Consider the following 22717-nt stretch of genomic DNA (forward strand, 5'->3'; position numbering starts at 1 on the left):
CTGCCTGCTAACACCCTAGGGCTACTAGATAATTTATCACAATAAGTTCCAAAGCAATAATGAATGTGTTAAAGCATGGCAAAATAGCCATATTTAAAAATGGCTGGAGTTCATATTTAAATGCACTACAGTGGAGACTTGATATTTAGATCAGACGATATGTCATTTTGCAACAGCTCCAAAAGGAAAGGATAAAAAGGAAATTTCTTTACCATTTAATACAGGGTCACATAAAAAGTTCTGTAAACAATGAATGCGTAATCATTAAAACCCAACTGTTTATGCCAAAAAGTATCAAACCACTGTGTCTCAAAATAGTATGTTTCTTACCCCCCCCCCCCTTCTATAAATCAGCCCCGGCAGAAAACTGCTGTGCTTGTCAGTATGCCACAGATTAAAACTGCTGCAGGCTGTGTGAGTGCAGAGGGTATTGGGACCACTGCCAAGTCAGACCTACAGTCCTCCAAATAGCAATGCTGAAAACAGAGTGCAGTGGCCTTTCTCTAGTGGTACTTTCACACTGAGGAATGTTTGCCACGATTTTCGGCCACTAGCGGGGTTAAACCCGCCCGCAAAACCATGCTGCTGCAGCGGCAGTTTGCAGGCGGTACAGCCTGGTACAGGGGCGCTATAGGAGCTGTATTTTTACCGCTTCTCAAAGATGCGCTTGGCAGGACTTTTTTTTTACCGTCCTGCCATTGCAACGCTCCAGTGTGAAAGCTCTCAGGCTTTCACACTGGATAGAAAGGAGCGGCTCTTTCAGGGCACATTGCAGGCGCTATTTTTAGCGCAATATCGCCTGCAAAGCGCCTCAGTGTGAAAGCAGCCTACCGCATACCCAAGCATTGGGATCTTCTGCTGGGGAAGGGTTACAAAAATAACACAGATGGTTACTTACTATATTGCGCCACCATGATTTAATTTATATCATTGTATTATAAATTGGGCATTGAAATGTATTTTAAAAGCAAGAAGTGATATTCTAAAACAGGGATAAGCAATTAGCGGACCTCCAGATGTTGCCAAACTACAAGTCCCATGAGGCATAGCGAGACTGACAGCATCAAGCATGACTCCCAGAGGCAGAGGCATGATGGGACTTGTAGTTTGGCAACAGCTGGAGGTCCGCTAATTGCTTATCCCTGTTCTAAAACATGAACTAGAGCTTCACGAGTCTAGTACATGATTTACCAATACAACTCAGGTGATGAAAGTCAAATCATGATGTATTATGACATCCTACATGTAAAAATCTTTTTTTCTAGAAAATTTCTCCGAACCCCCAAACGTTTTTTTTTTTATTTTTAGCAGAGACCCTAGGGAATAAAATGGCAGCCGTTGCAACTTTTTATGTCACACAGTCTTTGCGCAGCGATTTTTCAAATGCTTTTTGGGGGTGCAGTTTCATAAATATATATTTTATGCTGAGCAAATAGATACCCAACATGTCACGCTTTAAAAATTAGGCACGTTCATGGAATGGCACCAAACATTGGTACTTAAATATCTCCGTAAGTGGCGCTATAAACATATATTATTTTTCGTTTAGAGTTATACAGGAAGTCTTGGGCTAGAATTATTGCTCTCTCTCCAATGTTCGCGGTGATACCTTATATATGAGTGATTTGAACATTGTTTACATATGCGTATACATTCTCTTCTGCACGTGGGGACAGGGGCGCTTTAATTATGAATTACTTTTTGTTTAATTTTTACACTTTCCCTGTAATAGGAATAAAAGTGATAGAAAAAAAAAAAAAAAGGTTTTAAAAAGAGAGTGTAAACACCCTGTAATAAGAATAGTGTGCGACAGGTACTCTTTATGGAGGAAAGGCTCCAAAAGTCAGATAGCCACACCCATCTGTCGCTCGTATTTCTCTATGACTCCTTCTGACGCCAGTGGATTCCTTCTGCGGGTCACCGATCGCACGGGAGGGCAGCAGGAGTCACCTCCCACCGCTTGTAAGAACGATCAAGCAGCTGAACTGCCACTATGATTGTTCTTGTGGTGCACAGAATCACCGGCTGAAGAGAACGATAGCTGAATGATGCCTGTAGCTGCATGCATCATTCGTATATCCCCACTGAAAGCCCAGGATGTCATATGAGGTGCCATGGGCACGAGGTGGTTAAGCTGGAACCAGTCCAAAAGTAAATATTGCACATTGCCCGGTAATTTGCCTGTACTGGTCCACAATGTGTTGACTATTTCTGGTCTAACCTTTGTCCTGGCTGGGGAAGGTCGTGGCCGCTTCTTGACTTCTATCCAGCTCTCAGAGTCTAGGTCTGGTAAACTTGCCGACAGCCCCTTTGGCATAGTCTTCAGGTTGCTAACCTCCTCTGACTTTGAGGGCACATTAGGGCTGGATGATCTCGGCGATCCAGGGGCTGATTCTGCAAATAGGGATAGAAATTATAAAGGTTCTATTAGATAAAAAAGTACTGTCCTCCGTATAATACGCTTATTCATAACCTTGACACACTCACAAAGGGTGGAATATTGAGGAGAAAAGCTTGGCAATTCAAACTGCGCATCTGATGAAAACCTATTTGCCAATGTAAAAACCACAGATCAAAACCATCACTAGATCCAGAGATATGGAAAGATGAAAGGTTAATGCAAGCCCTAACTTGTTAAAAGCTTAGCCTGCACCTAATGCTTCTCTACTGTTACATAAGTTGAAAACTACACATTTATCGAGTTTTGGTACAAAAGACTAAACTGAATAAAAAGCCTTGCCACCTTGCAGAACCCATAGCTGATCTAAAGGGAAGCAAAATAACCTTTTTAAAGAATGCTGCAATTGTCTATACCAAGAAAATGTTCTGCCTATCCCCCCAAGGCAGTCGGACATTCCCTGGATTAACATAATAATTTAGTATTATCTCTTACAAATGCGAATAGCCGTTATATTTTGTGCATTTAAAAAAACTCCCAGCCTTTTTGTTGCAATTTATTGGTTTTGATCTAGCTCCAGTGGAAGTCTATTAGAAGTGTAAACAGCTCTAGATGTAAAGAAACCTTCCCATATTCAGAGGTTAAAACTTTCACCAGTTCATTTTGCAATGACCTAAAAGTGAACAGCTATGCACCAAGTTTACTTTACAGACCATTTCTTTAGTGACGTATCCACTTAAATCGACTTTAAAAAAAAAAAAATCAGTTATTCTGTTTTACTGGTGACTAGCCCTTTGCATGCTATTTTGAAACACACCATCCACCGTACTGATAACCAGGTAGTTAAAAAAAAAGTCTACCTGTCTCCTTCTGAAATCCTTGTCTGGGTACAAACTCTGGACAGTTGACGAGTTGGGAAAAGTCAGTTTGAGAAGCATCCCCTGAAGTACCTAAGAGAGGCCAGAGAGCAGGCTGCTCTTTTCTACGAATTTTCTCATCAATGACTTCTACCACTTTACTGTCTTTTAATGCCTAGAGGTTAAGGGGAAAAAAAAAAAAAACACATTTGTTAAAAGAAAAGCTTTACACAAAATGGCTAAATGAACATTAAAGTACATAAAGTTTACATACCCTGGCAGAAGTTATGATTTTTTGAGAATATGAATAACACAAACTTTTCTTTCACTCATGGTTAGGGTCCTTTCACACAGAGCGGACCGTTTCTGTGTCCGCCAAAGCTCAGCGGGGATACTCGCTGAGCTGTCGGCGGGTATGGCGGTCCCCGCACACAGTGCAGAGACCGCCCTGTCTCTGCTCCGCTCTCCCCTATGGGGGATCGGATGCAGACGGACCGTCTGTCCGTCTGCATCCGATCCGTTCCGCCGAACGGAAAAAAAATAGGGTTTCTTCCGTTCGCAAAAGCGGATCCCGACGGACGCGGACGCTAGCGGATGCTCCATCCGCTAACGGACGCGATCCCATAGGGATTCATTACAAGTCCGTTAACGGACTTGTAATGAACGGACGAACGGTCCGCTCGTGTGAAAGGACCCTTAGTGTTTAGCTGAAGCCATTTATCATCAACCAACTGAATTTACTTTATAAATCATAATGACAACAGAAACTACTCAAATGACCCTGATCAAAAGTTTACATACCCTGACACAAAGGGGTTTGAATGGCTATTAAAAAAGGTAACCATCCTCACCTGTGATCTGTTTGCTTGTAATTGGTGTGTGTATAAAAGGTCCATAACGTTTCTGGACTCCTGACAGACCCTTGCATCTTTCATCCAGTGCTGCACTGACATTTCTGGATTCTGAGAAATGTTTTTTTGAGATATCATTCATAGTCTCTGAAAAATGGCCAAGAAATCTAATTCTGCCGGGGTATGTAAACTTATGAGCACAGACCTGGACGTAGGCTGCAGAAGGTCCATAGGATTTGGTATGGGGGAACTTGGGGGGGGGTTAGCCAAAAGCGTCAGTGGGGGGACTCGAGAAGAGGAGGATCGGCGCTGCTTTGTGCAAAAACACTGCATGGAGCAGGCAAGTATAACAGGTTTATTTTAATTTAAAAAAAATTGAATATTTATTATTACTTTAAGGTTTAATTAACAGTTTGTGAATGGAAAGAGGATGACCCATTTGGCAGAATACTTTGTTATCCCAGAAATATGGTAGCGCTTGTAAAGGGGTATTCAAAGTCTTCCTGATCACATTTGCTAAAGAAACACTTTGAAAATACATTCTGTCACCATTAAAGCTTCAAGTACAACCCACCTTAATTATCAGCGCAACGTCAGTGGTGAGAGCCTGCACCCTATGAAAGGTGGCTATTAGCTCTAAAGGAAGGAAACCATCAGTATCCATTCTTCTACGCAGGTAAAAGTCTCTCTCCAGATTGTCCACACTGAAGTAATATTCTCTGAAAGACAATATTGGAATCCATTTAAAACATCACAAGAAGATCTTTAAAATAATTAACAGTTACATATGAAGCACAGGGATTACAAACCATTAAAGTGGAGGTTCACCCAAAAACTCAATTTTTAACATTAGATTGAGGCTCATTTTTGTTAAGGGGAATCGGATGTTTTTTTTTTTTAAATCGAAGCAGTACTTACCGTTTTAGAGATAGATCTTCTCCGCCGCATCCGGGTATGGGCTGCGGGACTGGGCGGTCCTATTTGATTGACAGACTTCCGACGGTCGTATACAGTGCGTTACGATTTTTCGAAAGTAGCCGAACGTCGCTGCGCAGGCGCCGTATAGAGCGGCACCGACAATTGGCTTCTTTCGGCTACTCGTGACGCGATGTATGCGACTGTCGGAAGACTGTCAATCAAATAGGAACACCCAGTCCCGCAGCCCATACCCGGAAGCGGTGGAGAAGATCTCTCTCTAAAACGGTAAGTACTGCTTCGATTTAAAAAAAAACACCCGATTCCCCTTGACAAAATGAGCATCAATCTAATGTTAAAAATTGTTTTTCGGGTGAACTCCCGCTTTAAGCCCAACCAAAGCCAACAGCTCCAAGGCTTGCAAGCCATTAGACTTGGTTTCTACCAAGTTTGAACTCTGGGTAAATGTATGCATAAATTGTTAAGTGGCTTTTTATCTCCTCTATAAAAAGTATTCATTGAGCCGTTCATCCCAAGGGCTTGTGACAGACTGAATACACAATTTTATCGATGACCAACCTAAATACCGTATTTATCGGCGTATACGCGCACTTTTTTGCCATGAAATTCAGGGCAAAATCGTGAGTGCGCGATATACGCCGATATCCGCGCCGAGTTTGAACTACTGTGCCGGCATATACCAAGCGCAGTACACTTGTGTATAGTCGGGCAGGCTCGGGTTCTCTCGCAGTCACGTCTTGGACGTACAGGACGTGACCGCGAGAGGAGCCAAGCCTGCCCGACTATACACAAGTGTACTGCGCTCGTTATATGCTGGCGCAGTGGTTCAAACTCAGCACGGGAAGGACACCGCAGAAGGACGCTGGACCCGACGAGGAGGACACCACCGAAGCCGCAGACGGACGCCGGACCCGACGAGGCCGCCGCGCAAGACACCAAAACTGTAAGTACTAAAATCTTTTTTTACATGAATGCTGGTCCACTTTAGGAGTGCGCGCTATACGCCGGAGCCGTGCTATACGCTGGAGCGCGCAATACCCCGATAAATACGGTAGGTTTGATTGTGGACGTTTTTCACTGGTCAAGGTCCACAATACTTTGTGGTATGAAGTATAAAACCTAAAGCACAGCACCTAATGTAGAATTGAGTAACATATGTAATATAATGCATACTGTGCAGAATGAGCAGGGCCGGATGTCACATACAGAACAGTATCCGATTGGCTCAGAGAATGTAACATACAGGACAGTCAGAAAGGTTATATTTGCTAATGTGGCAAACATACCGCAACTTTGTTTGCAGTACACACCATGCGGTCATGTGAGGGAGTGTGTGGGTGGGGCCAAATCTCACCCTTACTACAAATATTGCATGCTACCTGACAAGTGCCTGGACAATTTTAGTCCTGAACAAAGGTACACAGAACTGGTTAAATGATGAAAGTTACAATACAGGTTCCTTTTCCAGTCTTATGCTGAATTTTGCTAAACTGCACAAGACAAACATGTACTGTAAACAAGATGCATGTAATACGATTAAACTGTTGCTGCTTTCTTTGCCACATGCTACAAAGTCTATGCAGCTTCCACCCTTAATTTCTGCATGATCGTGCTAGGATATGCCTCCGATTACAGATTACTATCCTAGGAACTGATATGAGGAGAAATTTGTGCCAACCATGTAATAACAGGACACTGGTAAGTAAAAGCCACATCTGATCAGAATGTTAACCTGGGGCGGTCAAGAAAATGCAGACTGAGGGCTGTGGAAATTAAAGATTAATTCCTTGATTAATCGCTATTTTTTTTGGATCGATCAAAATTTTGATCGGTACTAGTGGTGCAATGGATCGTAAAAATTATCCGTGATCCGAACGGTCACCATATGCGGATCGGCGCATCACGTGATCCGGAACTCCACTGCTGCCTCAGCCATAGGGAAGGCTGCGGCTTCGGCCTAGCTCCCAGCCATCTTGGTCCATCCGACGGCCTAGGTGAGCCTAGAACGGCGCGCTGACATCAACCGGCCTCAACTGCTTGTGTTCGGCCGGCTTCTCTGGTAAGACTAAGCAAGCACTAATCTTCCTATACAGTGGGGGAGATGTCTGTGGCCCATATTACAGTGGGGGAGATGTCTGTGGCCCATATTACAGTGGGGACTATATATGGTGGTGATCCGAAAAATGTATGCGCGTTATAATTAATCGAAATTAGTCGATTACCAAATAAAAAAATGTAATCAGTAACAGCCCTAAAAAATGTAATTGGCTACTATTAACCAAAGTAAATCAGCCTCCCCCTTTTTAGTTTCTCAGTTTCTGCCAATTCTGTTTTATACCATGTTACTGAAACGTCCTATGTGCAAGCAATTGAAGTATTAACGTGGTTGTTCATTGTTAGACTGTAGTCGCAGTTATGCTACATACCTTACTTTGTAATATGAAACTGTTAGTTGGACTACTAGCTTGTACACATCGTTGTACTGTACATCTTTTTTATATATATATATCAAATAAAGTAAATCAGCCACCATAAACTGCTAGACTATTCATTTTACTCCACCATTTGTCCCACAGAAAGCCCCTGAGTGTACATGAACTTTTTACTTTCAGAAGATTAAGCAAACCCAAAACACCTTTTACATGGCATGGCCCAGGTGTGTAGCTTGTAGCTTCATCACTAAAGCATTGTATTAAAAGGAGGTGGACCAAGTCATACCCAATTTCAACAACTAGAAGCATTTTGGGAGGCTAGAACACAAAGGGGCATTATTTTAAAGTTTGAGAGGACATGTACTTTTAAAAATTCAGTTATAAAAAAAATTATAGGTAACAGCGGAGGCTCACTTCCTAGCTGGCATCACATGCATCTGTATTAGCTCTTAGTAACCTAAAATAACATTTTATTGTGGTTTTGTATGCAATATTAGGTTCAGGGCTTTTTAGTAAAATACATATTTTGCATTCTGCTTTAGGTAGTAAGTTGGCCCATTTGCTTAACTGATGAAAGAAACCAGTATAGAGATTGCAAGATACAATTTACACACGTGGATGACTTATTATGCCGACTCATCCCCTTAGGAATAAAGTACAAAATAACTGCAGTGCCCATAGATTTTTGTAGAATTATGCAGGACTAGAACATGACTTACATCTGCCTTCTGATGTAATCTTTCAGCAGCTCCTGATCCACACTGTACAGATCTGAGCTGCTCATGTTGTCATAATAGTAAGTGATATTACTGGGACATTTCTGACCTCGAGGACCATCTGAACCATCAAATTTCCTGTACCCATACTGGTAATCAAAGTGTGCTATATGTATATAAAAAGAAAAAAAAATTAGTCAACAGGTCTCTGTAAGAATATATATATATGTAGTTAATTTTGCAGGACATTTAGATTTTGGACTTACGACGCATGCCTCCTCGGCCACGTCCTCTCCCTCTACCTCGTCCACGACCGCGTCCTCTGAAGCCACCGCGTACAGCACCCTCGCTTTTCACGCTAGAGGTGTCATCATAATCTGGCCAATCCCGCTCCTGTTTGTTATCCGAATACCAAACTGAACACAAGAATAATAAAAAAAAATATATATATTATTATGAATACACTCAAAACCAAGGTACCCTTTATGGCAGCACCAACAGTCACCCGAAAGCTGTATTGCAATTATATTTTCCTCTTCCTTACGAAATTGCTGTATACTAAAGGGGCGTCTTTAGATGTGCATTTAAAATTAGAGGTGAACAAGCATCTAAAAAAGGGATGCCTTTTCATACATCAGATAACATGTAGTCCATTTCTCTTTCCTTACCCTCAGCAATTTTAAAGTGCAAATTCGCTGCTACGATCCACAAAGCAAAAAGACAAGGGTCAGGTATTTTATTTTTTAAAACGGATAACATTCTCTCACTGAAAATTTACTGATTTTGGCACTTATCTCTTAGCTACAGACTTCTGTATTAGGTTCTCCTATTATCTTTTCCCTTTACTCTTAAAATCGGTAGCAGTCAAGTACATGACGTCAGACTCGCCCCTAGTCCTGAGCATGCACTTTATGACTCCTCCAGCCGTATTTGTGAACTGAAAGTACAGGCGTCTCCAGGTTACAAAACATTCGACTTACAAACTCCTGTTTACAAAATGGAGGGAGACAACAGGAAGTGAGAGGAAATCTACCCCAAGACCCCATACACACTATTAGATTTTCTGCAGATTTTTGCCTTCCGATTTACCAAAACCACACTGTGCACGGGCCTGCCCGATTGCATACAAATTGTAACTCTAAAGCCCCGTATACACGATAAGAAAATCGTACGCAAATGCCGCATTCGAATCGATCGCACGATAATATTATTCTATCGGACATGCACAGAATTTTTAGGACGATACCAGATCATATGATTTTGGTTTAATCAGTACAGCCGGCGTTCGAAAATGCATTGCAACACATGACATAATTTCCGAATTTTTATTCTGTCGTTCGAGAATTCACGACTTTAGTAAAATCTTCAGATTCGATCTGAGATTAGCATGCAAAAAAAAAAAAAACAGATGATCAATCGTCCGATAATCTCATTGTGTGTACCGGGCATTAAGGTTTGACCTCATATGGTTTTGGTAAATCTGAAGACAAAAATCTGCTAAAATCTAATAGTGTGTATGGGGCTTTAGGAAGGGAAATCCACTCCTGTAAGTTATAGGAAAAATGTGTCTACTGGAGCTGTAGCACCCATCCTTGCTTCCACAAGGACCCAAAATGTTCAAAATTCAATTGTCATTGGGACAGAAACAGAGGTAAAATCTTCTGAACAGGAGCACAGACAGCAAAACAAATGATACAGGGGTGTTAACCCTTCCCTATCCAAAAATTATTTGGCTGAAGCTACAATGCAAAAAAGTACCTGTTCCGACGTACAAAACAAATTCAACTTAAGATCTAACCTACCTTGTTTGTAACCTGGGGATTGCCTGTACTTACTATGTGCTCTGATGTGTCAATGGATGTGAATAGCAGAAGTGTGGGGGTGAGAAACACCAGGGAGGGCATGAAACGATCTTAAAAAGGTCCATTGTAGAAGCAGCAAAGTGTGGACAAGAGAAGGATTTATGTAACAAAGTACATGGCTGTTTAACTGCTTGCCAACCAGCCGCCGCCATTATACGGTGGCAGGTTGGCACATTCCCGCTGCACTGCGGGGGACCCGATGACTGCCGACCACACGTGATCGCATGCACGAGAGCCAGAATTGGGACGGGTGTGTGTGTAAACACACAAATCCCTGTTCTGTGAGGATAGACAGATTGTGTTCCTACTAGCTAGGAGCAACAATCTGTCATCTCCTTTAGTCGCTCCATCCCCCTACAACACACACGGGGGAACAGTTAACCCCCTTGATCGCCTCTAGTGTTAATCCCTTCTCTGCCCATGACATTTACACAGTAAGTAGTGCATTTTTATAGCACTGATTGCTGTATAAATGCCTCCCCATCAACGCTGCCGGCGATAGCTGTCAGAATACAATAGCTCAGCAGGAGGGGGCCCCAACCAATGTGTGGATGGGGGGGAAATAAAAAATCAGGTCAGTTTTTTTCATGCAATCCATTGGTTAAGGGGGGAACTGACTCATGTATAGGCTGCCCTATATTTTTATTAGCACCTGTTGACTCGCACCTAAATTATATACGCATTTGTAATTCCTGGGAGCAAAGACAAAGCTCAGTACTTTTCGGTATAGGGACCATGTGGGAGGAGGGTTAAGCCCAGTCTAAGCCCAACGATTGACTAATAGCTTCCAGCAAAACTAATGAAATGATATGGTGCCTCGATGTATTTGACTTCCATTTGCAAGTGAAAGTCACTTCACAGGGTCACATTAGAGTGATCCGAGATGCGAGCCACGTGTTAGAATGGATGTCTGCTCATACCTTTGGGGTCGCTCCGGTTTAAAGAGTGACGCTGCTGTTCATTCTGGCGGTTGTTCCTTGAAGTGGTTTTGTCTCGTGGTCCCTCGGGTTTCATTTCAATTTGCAGGGGAACCCATTTGTGTTTATTTCCTGTGATGGGGAAGAAAGAAGTTGCTGGAATAAAATGAATAAAAAAAAGAGGAAAATAAGAAATGAACATTTATGTGAACAAGTTTACTTCTGTCTGCCTTTGGATTTGTCTTCTCAGGGTTTGTCCCTGCAGACAAAACACATCATGCCAGCCAACTAAGGATATTTCCACAGATAGACTTGGTTGACTTTGTCAAAGCTATAACCCTGTCAAATCAACTTATTTGTGCTGAAGCATGTTTGATTGCAGAGAAGTATTTTAGTTAAGTAAAACAGCGACATGTGAGCTCAAAGCATGTACATGGTGGGTCAAAGATGCATTCACAAATGTAACTATATGCAGAGAGCCTTGGATCTGTACAGCTTTCCCAGGCAATGGTCAGGAAGTAGGAACTGGCAGAGTTGGTGGGAAATCCTGCACAGCTCTAAGGTGACAGCAGGAGCAAGATAAAATGCGACATTATGGCCATATTAAAAAAGGGACCAAGGCTCCTTTCACACTAGGCGGACTCCGTCGCTACGGAGTCTGCCAGCTCAGCGGGAGATCTGTCCACTGAGCCGGCAGATGACAAGCCCCTCAATGCAGCAGGGGCTTGTGCAGCATGGCTGTGTCCTATGGAGTGATCTGATGAAAATGGACAGCATGTCCGTTTTTATCAGATCTTACCCGATCCGCCATGGACGGATGGGAACGTATCGCCATACGTCTGACTTTGGTTGATCGGGTCGGATGTCTCCGCTGACATCCGATGCTCCATAGGACTGTATGGCCCCTTTCACACATGCGGATCCGTTTTTAGACATCCACTTGCTCAGCGTGGATCACTCCGTTGATCCCCGCTGAGCCGGCGGATGACTAGTCAGTCTCTTCGCACTTTGCAGAAACGAACCGATCACATCACGTCTGTCTGTTTTCATCCGATCCACCAGACGGATGGAAAATGGGGTTTGCATCCGCCTGGATTTAGCGGGGCAGATCGGATGTCACCGCTGATATCCGTCACTCTATAGAGATGTATGGAGCGTCCGTTCAGGTTCGCCTGAAAAAAAACGGCAGGTCCGCACATGTGAAAGGGGCCTTATGGGTTAAAAAAAAGTTCAGTTTTTAATAAGCGTTTTTTCCCCCCGATGAGTTATGTAAAATTATGAAATTAATTAGAAATGCTTTAAAAGGCATTAAACACGCATTTTAAAGCATCCTACACTGGACTAAACCTTTTGTCGATTTACATTGACAACGTACAATATTGCACACTTAAAAAGCCTGTTACAACTACATATAACTGACAAACATTTTAATGTCAATGAAAACACCATCAGGCCAAATAGGTGTAAATCTAACCTTAAAGGCAATTTTTTTTTTTTACAAACATGTCATAGTCACCCGCAGTGGAATGTATTTCACAGATCAGCCCTGAAATGCCTCTTCTGGGGTCCCCCTCCTATGTGTCTGCTCCCATAGCAAGAACTTGCTATGGGGCAGACATTGGGGCTCACTCCCAAGGTGCTCTGTGTTATCAAAAAATGCCTCAAGGTAAAAAAAAAACAAATAAAAAAAAAAACACACAAACCTTAAAAGCGGTAGTAAACTCCACTTTTAAACTTGTACCTACAGGTAAGCCTATAATAATAATAAAAAAAAAAAGCTTACACATAGGTACAGTGAATATCTCCCAAACTTGCGGTGTTTAGGAGAGATTCACACGGTATGAAACCGGTGACAACGCATGCGCTCTGAAGGGACGACATACCTGTGCCATCCCCCCCATGGCTCCTGTGCCGTGACGTCATCACAGCTCAGCCAAAAGACCAGAGCTAGCGAACCTGGAAGGAAGATAGAAGCCCTGTTAGCAGTGACCTGTGCACCACTTCAGGACTTCGCTCTAAAAGAGAAGTATTTCATAATGTGCTAGTACGCAATGCATACCAACGCATTAAGCCTCTGCCTAGCGAGAATTTTTAAAAACGTTTATATTTTAAAGGCCTCAATTTACTACAGCTTTAAACCTTAAAGCAGTTGTAGTGTCATTTTTGGAACTTTTAGTTACAGGTAAGGCTTGCCTGTAGGTAAAAAATAAAATAAAAATTCCTAAACCTTACGGTTTAGGAGATATTCCCCTTGCAATGAGCCACTGACTGCAGCAGCGCATGCGCACAGGGGATTCTCGGCTTAAGGTCCAACAGATGCCGGACCTTGCCGGAAATAAGTCTCCCGCACGCATGCGCAGGAGTGACGACATCGCGGCTCCAGCCACTCATAGCACTGGAGCTGGAGCCACGATACCCGGAAGACGCCGAGGTAACATGTCAGCTACCTCAGCGTGGACCAGGTAACTTACCAAAGCCTCGTTCTAAGGCAAGTATTTCATAATGAGCTAGTATGCGGTGCATACTAGCTCATTATTCCTTTTGCCTTACAGGTGAGAAAAAAAAAGAAGAACAGGGCCATGCAAGCCTACCTTCTAACCGAACGCTTCTGCATTGCAGTTACTGTTTTTATATGTGCATGCCTCAAAGTGAGTTTCATTGTACTGTAAATTATTTTCTTGGAGTCCACTGAAGGACACAGGAAGCCATATTGTTAGGTATACAGTCAACTGCAAGAGCATTAGCAAAAAAAAATAAAAAATGCAGCTCAGGATAACCCTTTGTACTCCTAGCATGCCTTGGCTTGTGTAGCAAAGCAGTATCACATAAGTATCAAACACCAGGAAACCAAAGATCAGTCAGCCTATTATCAATTGTATGTAAGGTATTTGAGGGAATGTTAAGTTACTCTATACAGAAATTTGTCTGCAATAAAAAGGTATCCTAAGTGACCACAAGCATGGATTTAATAAAGACTGTTCTTGTCAGACCAAGCAGGCATATGAGAAAGTGATATATTGCATGGTGGAAATCCAGCAGATGTAGTTTATCTAGATTTTATATTTCAATATTTTTTAATGAAGTAGTAAAAAGATAATGTCATAAGGCAGATTCTTTGAACAATAGTACTAACTGGTGCTAAACCAAAAAACACAGACATTTTTTCCCCATTTATCTAGATTTTAAAAGCATTTATATATCTATAAAGGTCTGTAGGACTTCATGAAAATGTACACAAATAAACTGGTTACATGAACAGGTCCTGAGAGTTGATAAAGGATTCTCTGGATGGTCTAAAAAGTTGTAAATGATATGCCCCAGGGTTCAGTTTTGGGGCCAATGATGTTCAATTTGTATACTAATGCAAACGAGGCTGGAATTGAAAGCTCAATTTCAGGGTTTAATTATATCAAATTATGCAGGGAACTTTGGTACAGAATTTAGAATTACTACAAAAAGGCCCTAAAATAGGGGGTCGTGCAACAAAATGGCTGATAAGGTTCAATACAGAGAATGTTAAGATATGCACATGAGTGCCAAAATTGCACATGAAAGGGAGAATCGGTGATGGAAAAGAAACTTGAAAGCTGTGGCTTGGCATTACATGCCAACAAAATACTCTCATGCAAAGAGGCATTATTTAAGAGAGGAATGAATAGTTCTACCCCATTACAAACAATTCAACCTCATCTTAAATATGTAGTTCATTTAGTCACCAGTCTTCAGGAAAGACATTGAATTAGAAAGTTCAGCAAAAGGGCAACAAAATTACCAAAAGGGATAAAGGACCCCAGCTATGAGAATCAATTACATAGTTATTGCACTCTGACAAGAAGCACATCGTGTTTTTTTTTCTTGGCAAAAAAAAAGTTACTTACTTGCACAATGAAATAGGATTTGACGGACAGCAGCAGGAGCTAATGGTTCTCGCTGCTGCTTCTGTGTCCTGTGAGCAGGGAGAGTGACGCTAAGGTCACTCTCTCCGACTAAGGCAATGAGAGGAAGCTGTGTATTCATTGATCGAATGCAACGCTGCCTATGAATGGCTAATTGCCACTTGAACTGACCTTTGTTCCGGGTATAAGATGGGACGTCTATCTCACAGCCGGAACCCAAGCACAGTACTGTATGTAGCTAAGAAACATACAGTGCTTAGTGCCAGTGCAGTATTCAGAGAAAGAAATCATTTGGACCAGCTTGGTTCAAACAAATTACTGTATTTATTGGCGTATAACACTCACTTTTTTACCCTGAAAATAGAGGGTAAACTGTGCCTGCGTGTTATACGCAGGGGGCTGTGGAAATTATTTTTTTTCCTGAAACTTCCCTCTTAAAGTTAGGATGCGTGTTATACACAGATAAATACGGTATAATAAGTGACAGGAAGCATAGAGATTGGCTTTTAGGTCAGAGTATATCTGCATCAGAAAGCTAGCTTGTACAGCATACAGGTAGTTTCAGGTATCACAGGGCCCTCCAACATTCTACCTACAGTGCATTATACGCATTGCAACTTGGTGCATGGATTGCACCTTTAAGTCCAGAAGTCAGAAGGAACTGGCCTCCAGAAGATGGCACTTGTTGGGAGCAGGCAGACAACATCTTGGAGAATCTAGTTCTATATACTGTCCCCGCCAGTGTTCTCAGGGGACCTGCTCAGAAAATGATCCTGCAATGTTGGGTTGGGCCACCTGTTATGGAATTTTCTGAAATTGCAAACCAGAAGAGGAGAATTCTCCAAAGACAGTATCTGCCTGGAAGTGTGAAGAGTACACACCAGCCCAAATATCTGAAAAGGCTGGTTCATCAGGCCTCGGTCTAAATGGTTCACAGAGGCAAACAGGCAATCTTCTCATGAGGTAAACCCACAACAGTGGAGAAGAGGGCTTAAGGGGTCAGAAAAGAGACAGGAGAAAAGAAAGCTCACTGAAAGGAAATGTCTCTTTAGGCTTGACTTTCCAGCAACACCCATCTCCCTGACCAAGGGAGAAGGCAAACGTGTGGTAGACCCTTTAACTGAAGCCTGGCATTTTGTGGATACAGATTTTGCCTCCCAGTACCTTAACCAGAGTGGTCTACACATGTGTATGGACAATAGGCCCATCATAAAACAATATAAAAAGCCGCGCCAGATATCAACAAAAAAAAATGAATACAATAGTTCAACAGTCCACAACTGGTATGAGTAAATGGATTTTAGATTGGTTCTCAAACAAAGACAGAATCGCTGTATTGATCAGAGGCTGATTTGCATGTAGAGATGTTCAGCTTTTCAATGCACCAGGTGACATGCATACAATGTGTGAGATCCCACCACCGGTATTGTATATCAGCTTACCAGATAGCAAGCCTTTAGTGCAGTTGGCTATAGCCCAGCCACGGCCTTTGAATCCCCTGGGCTAAGATGTTTCAAAATTCCCAATCAAATGGCAGCCTTGAAGTTGAAAGTGGTGCGTGTTTGCGATTTAGGACACCCCGCACCTCATCAATTATCACAGTAACACGACAAGCGTAACCCAATCCGGTTCATATACAGACAGGAAGATAGAAAGGGACGCAATAGCGTGATATCGTAGGTAACAGATTTATTAAAAAAAGTAATGTACTTACACTTAGACAGTATAAACACAGCATGTAAACAGGTAAAAAAGCCGGCCGGCTTATGGAGCCCTCCTCCTAGGCGTGGTGACGTCACTGACGCTGCCTCTGAGGCAGCGTCAGTGACGTCACCACGCCTAGGAGGAGGGCTCCATAAGCCGGCCGGCTTTTTTACCTGTTTACATGCTGTGTTTATACTGTCTAAGTGTAAGTACATTACTTTTTTTAATAAATCTGTTACCTACGATATCACGCTATTGCGTCCCTTTCTATCTTCCTGTCTGTATATGAACCGGATTGGGTTACGCTTGTCGTGTTACTGTGATAATTGATGAGGTGCGGGGTGTCCTAAATCGCAAACACGCACCACTTTCAACTTCAAGGCTGCCATTTGATTGGGAATTTTGAAACATCTTAGCCCAGGGGATTCAAAGGCCGTGGCTGGGCTATAGCCAACTGCACTAAAGGCTTGCTATCTGGTAAGCTGATATACAATACCGGTGGTGGGATCTCACACATTGTATGCATGTCACCTGGTGCATTGAAAAGCTGAACATCTCTACATGCAAATCAGCCTCTGATCAATACAGCGATTCTGTCTTTGTTTGAGAACCAATCTAAAATCCATTTACTCATACCAGTTGTGGACTGTTGAACTATTGTATTCATTTTTTTTTTTGTTGATATCTGGCGCGGCTTTTTATATTGTTTTATTTTTCTTGTCATCACACGCTAGCCGCTGCCTGAACTTACTGTGTTGTGATAGCGCGGTTTTTTGGTGTATAATAGGCCCATCATAACATCTAGATACAAGTCTAGATGTTTGAAGCAGCCATGTTCCAAATGCTATGGATTGAGATCAGCAACAATCTACACCGAGTGCATGGAGCTCAGCCAGGGACAAATGTAGGTTCAGCTTAACTTTCCATGGAAACACTCTAGTCAGTGTTTCTGAACAGAAAACAATTAAAGTCCCAGTGTACGTTAACCCTTAAAAAGCACAGAAATTGCTAATAACTGACCTCTCTTTTTATGAGTTGATCTCTGCCCGTCATCATCTCCATTCTTCTCCTCGCTGGACTCATCTGATCTCACTCTTTGGTTTTCTTTCCCATCTGCACTCTCTTCCTTCATCTCCTTCTTCACAAAAGATTTCCTGGATGGTTGTAATTTTTGAGGCGGCTGTACGGAAAGCAAAAAGTGGCAAACAAAATGAGTGAACTTGACCTTTTATTTTTCCCATTTCAGACAGAATGATGGCTGAATTGTCAGTTTTTTTATTGATGTCTGTGGTGCCCTTGGAATATTTCCTCTTCTATTCTGTGTGGTCAAGAGTAAACAATTGAGGATAATGAGTGGCCGAAAAAGTGTTAAAGTGGAAAAAGATTAGAACTTCTGTCATGTTTCTATCATGTGCGTCACTGCTGGAAGCTTTTTATTCCCTCTCTATACCAATATTTACATATAAAAAGCGAATCGCCTCAAATGACATTGACAACCCTCCCCCCCCTGGAGATTCTAATACTCTTGTAGGTCTTTTTTACCTATGGTAAAAAAGAGCCTTTGTTTAGTTCACCTTATAAAATATGTATATACACACACACACACACACACACACACACAGCGCCACTTTCTCTGAATTGTCCATGCTTTTATCATTGATCTAGGATACGATGTGTTACTTATAAAAAGGTGACATCCACTCTGCTTATAAGTGTCACTAAAAGGCAAAAAAATTTTTTTTGCACGGCCATTTGTCAAAGAAAACCCCAAATTTTGGGTTAACATTGGAACAGTGACACTAGTTCTGGCGATACCCCGGGATTCCCCAACTTGAAAAAAAAGAGATTTTTAATACAGCTTACCTGTAAAATCTTTTTCTTGGAGTACATCACGGGACACAGAGCGGCATTCATTACTATATGGGTTATATGGAGTACCTTCAGGTGTAGACACTGGCAATCTTCAAACAGGAAATGCCCCTCCCTATATAACCCCCTCCCATAGGAGGAGTACCTCAGTTTTGTAGCAAGCAGTATGCCTCCCAAAATGGTCCTCAAAAAGAGGGGTGGGAGCTCTGTGTCCCGTGATGTACTCCAAGAAAAAGATTTTACAGGTAAGCTGTATTAAAAATCTCTTTTTCTTTATCGTTACATCACGGGACACAGAGCGGCATTCATTACTATATGGGATGTCCCAAAGCAATGCTTACAATGAGGGGAGGGAGAACATCTCCAAGACAAAAGGATTTAATTTAGAGATATACTCAAATCATAATAAATCCAACTTATTTGAGAAAAATAATCTTAAATTTTAAATTTAACTCAAAAAAAGAAGAGGAGCCCCCGGGATCCGAGGGTCTCAAACTGCAGCTTGCAGCACTGCCTGCCCGAAGGCAGTATCAGTATTCCTTCTTACGTCCAACTTGTAGAATTTTGTGAATGTGTGGACAGAAGACCAGGTTGCCGCCTTGCAAACTTGAGCCATAGAGATCTGGTGGTGTGCTGCCCAGGAGGCGCCCATGGCTCTAGTAGAATGAGCCTTTAATGATACTGGAGGAGGCAACCCTTTCAAGCCGTAGGCCTGAGTGATTAATTGCTTGATCCACCTAGAAATGGTGGACTTTGCAGCTGCCTGCCCCTTCTTGGGCCCATCCGGTAGAATAAACAGCACATCTGTTTTTCGGATTTTCTCTGTAGCTTTAAGATAGGCCTTCATGGCCCTGACAATATCCAAGGTATGCAGCAACCCTTCCTTTCTGGAAGTAGGTTTAGGGAAGAAGGATGGTAATACCAAATCCTGGTTCAAATGAAAACTGGATATGACCTTCGGTAGGAAGGAAGGATGAGGGCGAAGAACGACCTTGTCCTTATGAAATATAAGATATGGTTCCTTACAGGATAAGGCTGCCAGTTCCGAAACTCTTCTTGCGGAAACTATGGCAACCAAAAATACCAACTTCCTTGTCAGTAGAACCAAAGGAACTTCAGCCAATGGCTCAAACGGTTGTTTCTGTAAACTTGACAGGACAAGATTTAAATCCCACGGACAAAGCGGGGATTTAACTGGAGGTTTAATACGTAAGACCCCTTGAAGGAAGGTCTTAACCAGCGAGTGGGTGGCCAGCGGCCGCTGAAACCACACTGACAGAGCAGAAATCTGTCCTTTGATTGTGCTTAATGCCAATCCTTTATCCACTCCTAGCTGGAGAAAACTTAAAACTCTATCAATGGTGAATTTGCGAGGAAGCCATAGCTTGGACTCACACCAGCCTACATAGGCCTTCCAGACCCTGTGATAAATCACCCTAGAGACCGGTTTCCTGGCTCTGATTAGGGTAGAGATTACCTTCTGAGACAGACCTCTACCCCTGAGAATCAAGGATTCAGCTTCCAGGCCGTCAAATTTAGATGCCGTAAGGCAGGGTGGAGGATCGGACCTTGCGATAGCAGGTCTGGCCTTAGAGGCAGAGTCCAAGGGTTTCCCACTACCATCCTTAGGATTAGTGAGTACCATGCCCTTCTGGGCCATGCTGGAGCTACCAGGATGACTGGTATGCGCTCCACCCTGATCCTGCGCAGCAGGCGGGGTAGTAACTGGAGCTGGGGAAAAACATAAAGAAGTTTGAACTGATGCCAAGGGCAAACCAGAGCATCGGTTCCGCAGGCCATCAGATCCCTTGACCGGGACATGAACCTGTCTAGCTTCTTGTTGAGTCTCGATGCCATGATATCCACGTCCGGCACTCCTCAACTTTGGCAGAGTGCTTGAAAGACCTGTGGATGCAGAGACCATTCCCCCGACCATAGAGTCTGGCGGCTTAAGAAGTCCGCCTGAAAGTTGTCCACTCCGGGAATGAATATTGCCGATATGCAGGGCACATGAGCCTCTGCCCATAGGAGAATCAAGCTCACTTCTCTCTGAGCGGCCTGACTCCTGGTTCCCCCTTGGTGATTTATGTATGCCACTGCCGTGGCATTGTCTGATTGAATTCTCACCGGGAACCCCTGCAATTTCGACGTCCAAGCCCTGAGGGCTAGTCGAACAGCTCTGAGCTCCAAGATGTCGATGGGTAACAGCTTCTCTGGCTTTGCCCAAATACCTTGGCGAGTGGAACCGTCCACAATTGCTCCCCAGCCCGTTAGGCTGGCGTCTGTGGTCACTATCTTCCAAGCCACTGGGCTGAAAGACCTTCCCTTCAGTAGGTTCTGAGGATCTAACCACCAACACAGACTTTGCCGGATTCTTGATGAGAGTGGCAACGGGATATCCAAGGCCTGTGGCCTTCTGCTCCATGCTGACAGGATGGCTGCCTGCAGGATGCGAGTGTGGCTCTGGGCGTATGGCACCGCCTCGAAGGTAGCCACCATCTTGCCTAGTAGTCTCGTACATAGGCGAATAGTCGGTTCTTTCTTGCTTAGAACCAGTAGGATTAACACCTTGATGGCCTTGACCTTCCTCAGAGGTAGGAACACTCTTTGTTGTTCTGTGTCTAATCTCATGCCGAGATATTCCAATTGCCTTGTGGGCTGGAATGCTGACTTTTCCCGGTTTAGGACCCAGCCGAACCTCTCGAGGTATTGGACCGTGAGGGCCACTGCTCGCTCCAAGCCGGGAGACGAGTGGTCTATGACTAGGAGGTCGTCCAGGTATGCTAGAATCGTGACCTCTTGAATCCTTAGCTTGGCTAGGATTGGAGCTAGAACTTTCGTGAACACGCGGGGGGCCGTAGCCAACCCGAAGGGAAGCGCCACGAATTGGAAATGACGCGAAGCCACCATAAAGCGTAGATATCTTTGATGTGGCTGATAAATTGGAACATGAAGGTAGGCATCCTTTATGTCTACGGACGCCATGAAGTCGTCCTTTTGGAGTGTGGCAGCTGCTGACCGCACGGATTCCATCCGAAATGAGCGGACTTTTAAGTATGCATTTACCATCTTTAGGTCCAAAATTGGCCTGACATCTCCATTGGACTTTGGGATGATGAATAGGTTGGAGTAGAAACCCAGTCCCTGTTCCAGGACTGGTACCTCTACTATTACTTCCTGGGAAAGTAGATGAACTAGAGCCGATCTTAATGCGGCTCCTTTCTCCAGATCGTTTGGAATCCTCGACTCCTGGAAATGAGGAGGAGGAAACCTTAGGAACTCTAGCTTGTAGCCTGTGGCCACGGAAGACCGTACCCACTCGTCGGGAATGCTGGCTTCCCAAATCTCCGAAAAGAGTCGCAGCCTTCCCCCCACCTTCGTGGGTGGGGGCGCCCCTTCATAAGGTAGACTTGGGGGCTGGTTTTGCTGGTTTGCGAAACCACTGCCTCTTGCCTCTAACAGCCTGTCTTTGTGATCTGCTGTTGAAGCCGAAGTTTGTTCTTGCAGGAGGCCGTTGATACTGCTTAGTATTAGAGGGCCCCTGTCCAGGGGAGGACTGTCGTTTAAACGCAGGCCCCTGAACCTTCTTCTTAGTTGGCAAGAGAGTACTCTTGCCGTTTGAAATGGTCTGAATGTATTTATCTAGGTCTTCTCCGAAGAGCCGACCTCCATGGAAGGGGAACCCTACCAGGAGTTTCTTGCATGGGGGCTCAGCCTCCCAGCTTTTTAACCATAAGAGTCTTCTCATATGGATAAGAGATAACGATAAACGTGACGCTTGCTGGATAGAATCCTTGATAGCGTCTACCGTAAAACAAATGGCCTTAGGGACATCCGAAAATTCTTCTGCCTGCTCGGCAGGAATAAGTTCAAGCATTTGCTTAAATTGATCCGATAAAGCTTGAGCGACTCCAATCGCAGCCACGGCTGGCTGTACTACTGCCCCTGCAGCAGTGAAGGAGTTTTTAAGTAGTGCTTCCAAGCGTTTATCCACTGGATCCTTGAAAACCTGTATGTTTTCTACAGGGCATGTTAACGATTTGTTAACACATGAGATGGCTGCGTCTACTGCAGGAGAAGCCCATCTCTTGGAAAACTTTTCTTCCATAGGATACAAGACAGAAAATTTCTTAGGTGGTAAGAAAACCTTGTCTGGTTTGTTCCAATCTTGGAACAAGACTCCCTCCAATAGAGGATGGATCGGAAACACCGCACTGCTTTGAGGCGCCCTCAGTGAGCCCAAAGCTGAAACCGTCGATACCTGGAGATCTGGTATAGG

General features: G+C 43.4%; 1 protein-coding gene across 3 annotated transcripts in view; it reads right to left on the reverse strand.

The window, feature by feature from the left end:
• LARP1 (La ribonucleoprotein 1, translational regulator) overlaps positions 1–22717 on the reverse strand; it is an 88276-nt gene that overhangs the window by 15993 nt on the left and 49566 nt on the right. For 2 of the 3 annotated variants that reach the window (XM_040345094.1, XM_040345096.1), the window contains exons 4-10: positions 17590–17749; positions 10973–11125; positions 8457–8606; positions 8194–8356; positions 4681–4825; positions 3259–3430; positions 2222–2394 (exon numbers count right to left, since the gene is read on the reverse strand). In XM_040345094.1, the coding sequence (XP_040201028.1) occupies positions 2222–2394; positions 3259–3430; positions 4681–4825; positions 8194–8356; positions 8457–8606; positions 10973–11125; positions 17590–17749 (1116 nt within the window). The remainder of the gene's footprint in view (positions 1–2221; positions 2395–3258; positions 3431–4680; positions 4826–8193; positions 8357–8456; positions 8607–10972; positions 11126–17589; positions 17750–22717) is intronic. The other variant, XM_040345095.1, reaches the window with a different exon arrangement.

This window comes from Rana temporaria, chromosome 3 (assembly GCF_905171775.1).
Source record: "Rana temporaria chromosome 3, aRanTem1.1, whole genome shotgun sequence".
Taxonomy (NCBI): domain Eukaryota; kingdom Metazoa; phylum Chordata; class Amphibia; order Anura; family Ranidae; genus Rana; species Rana temporaria.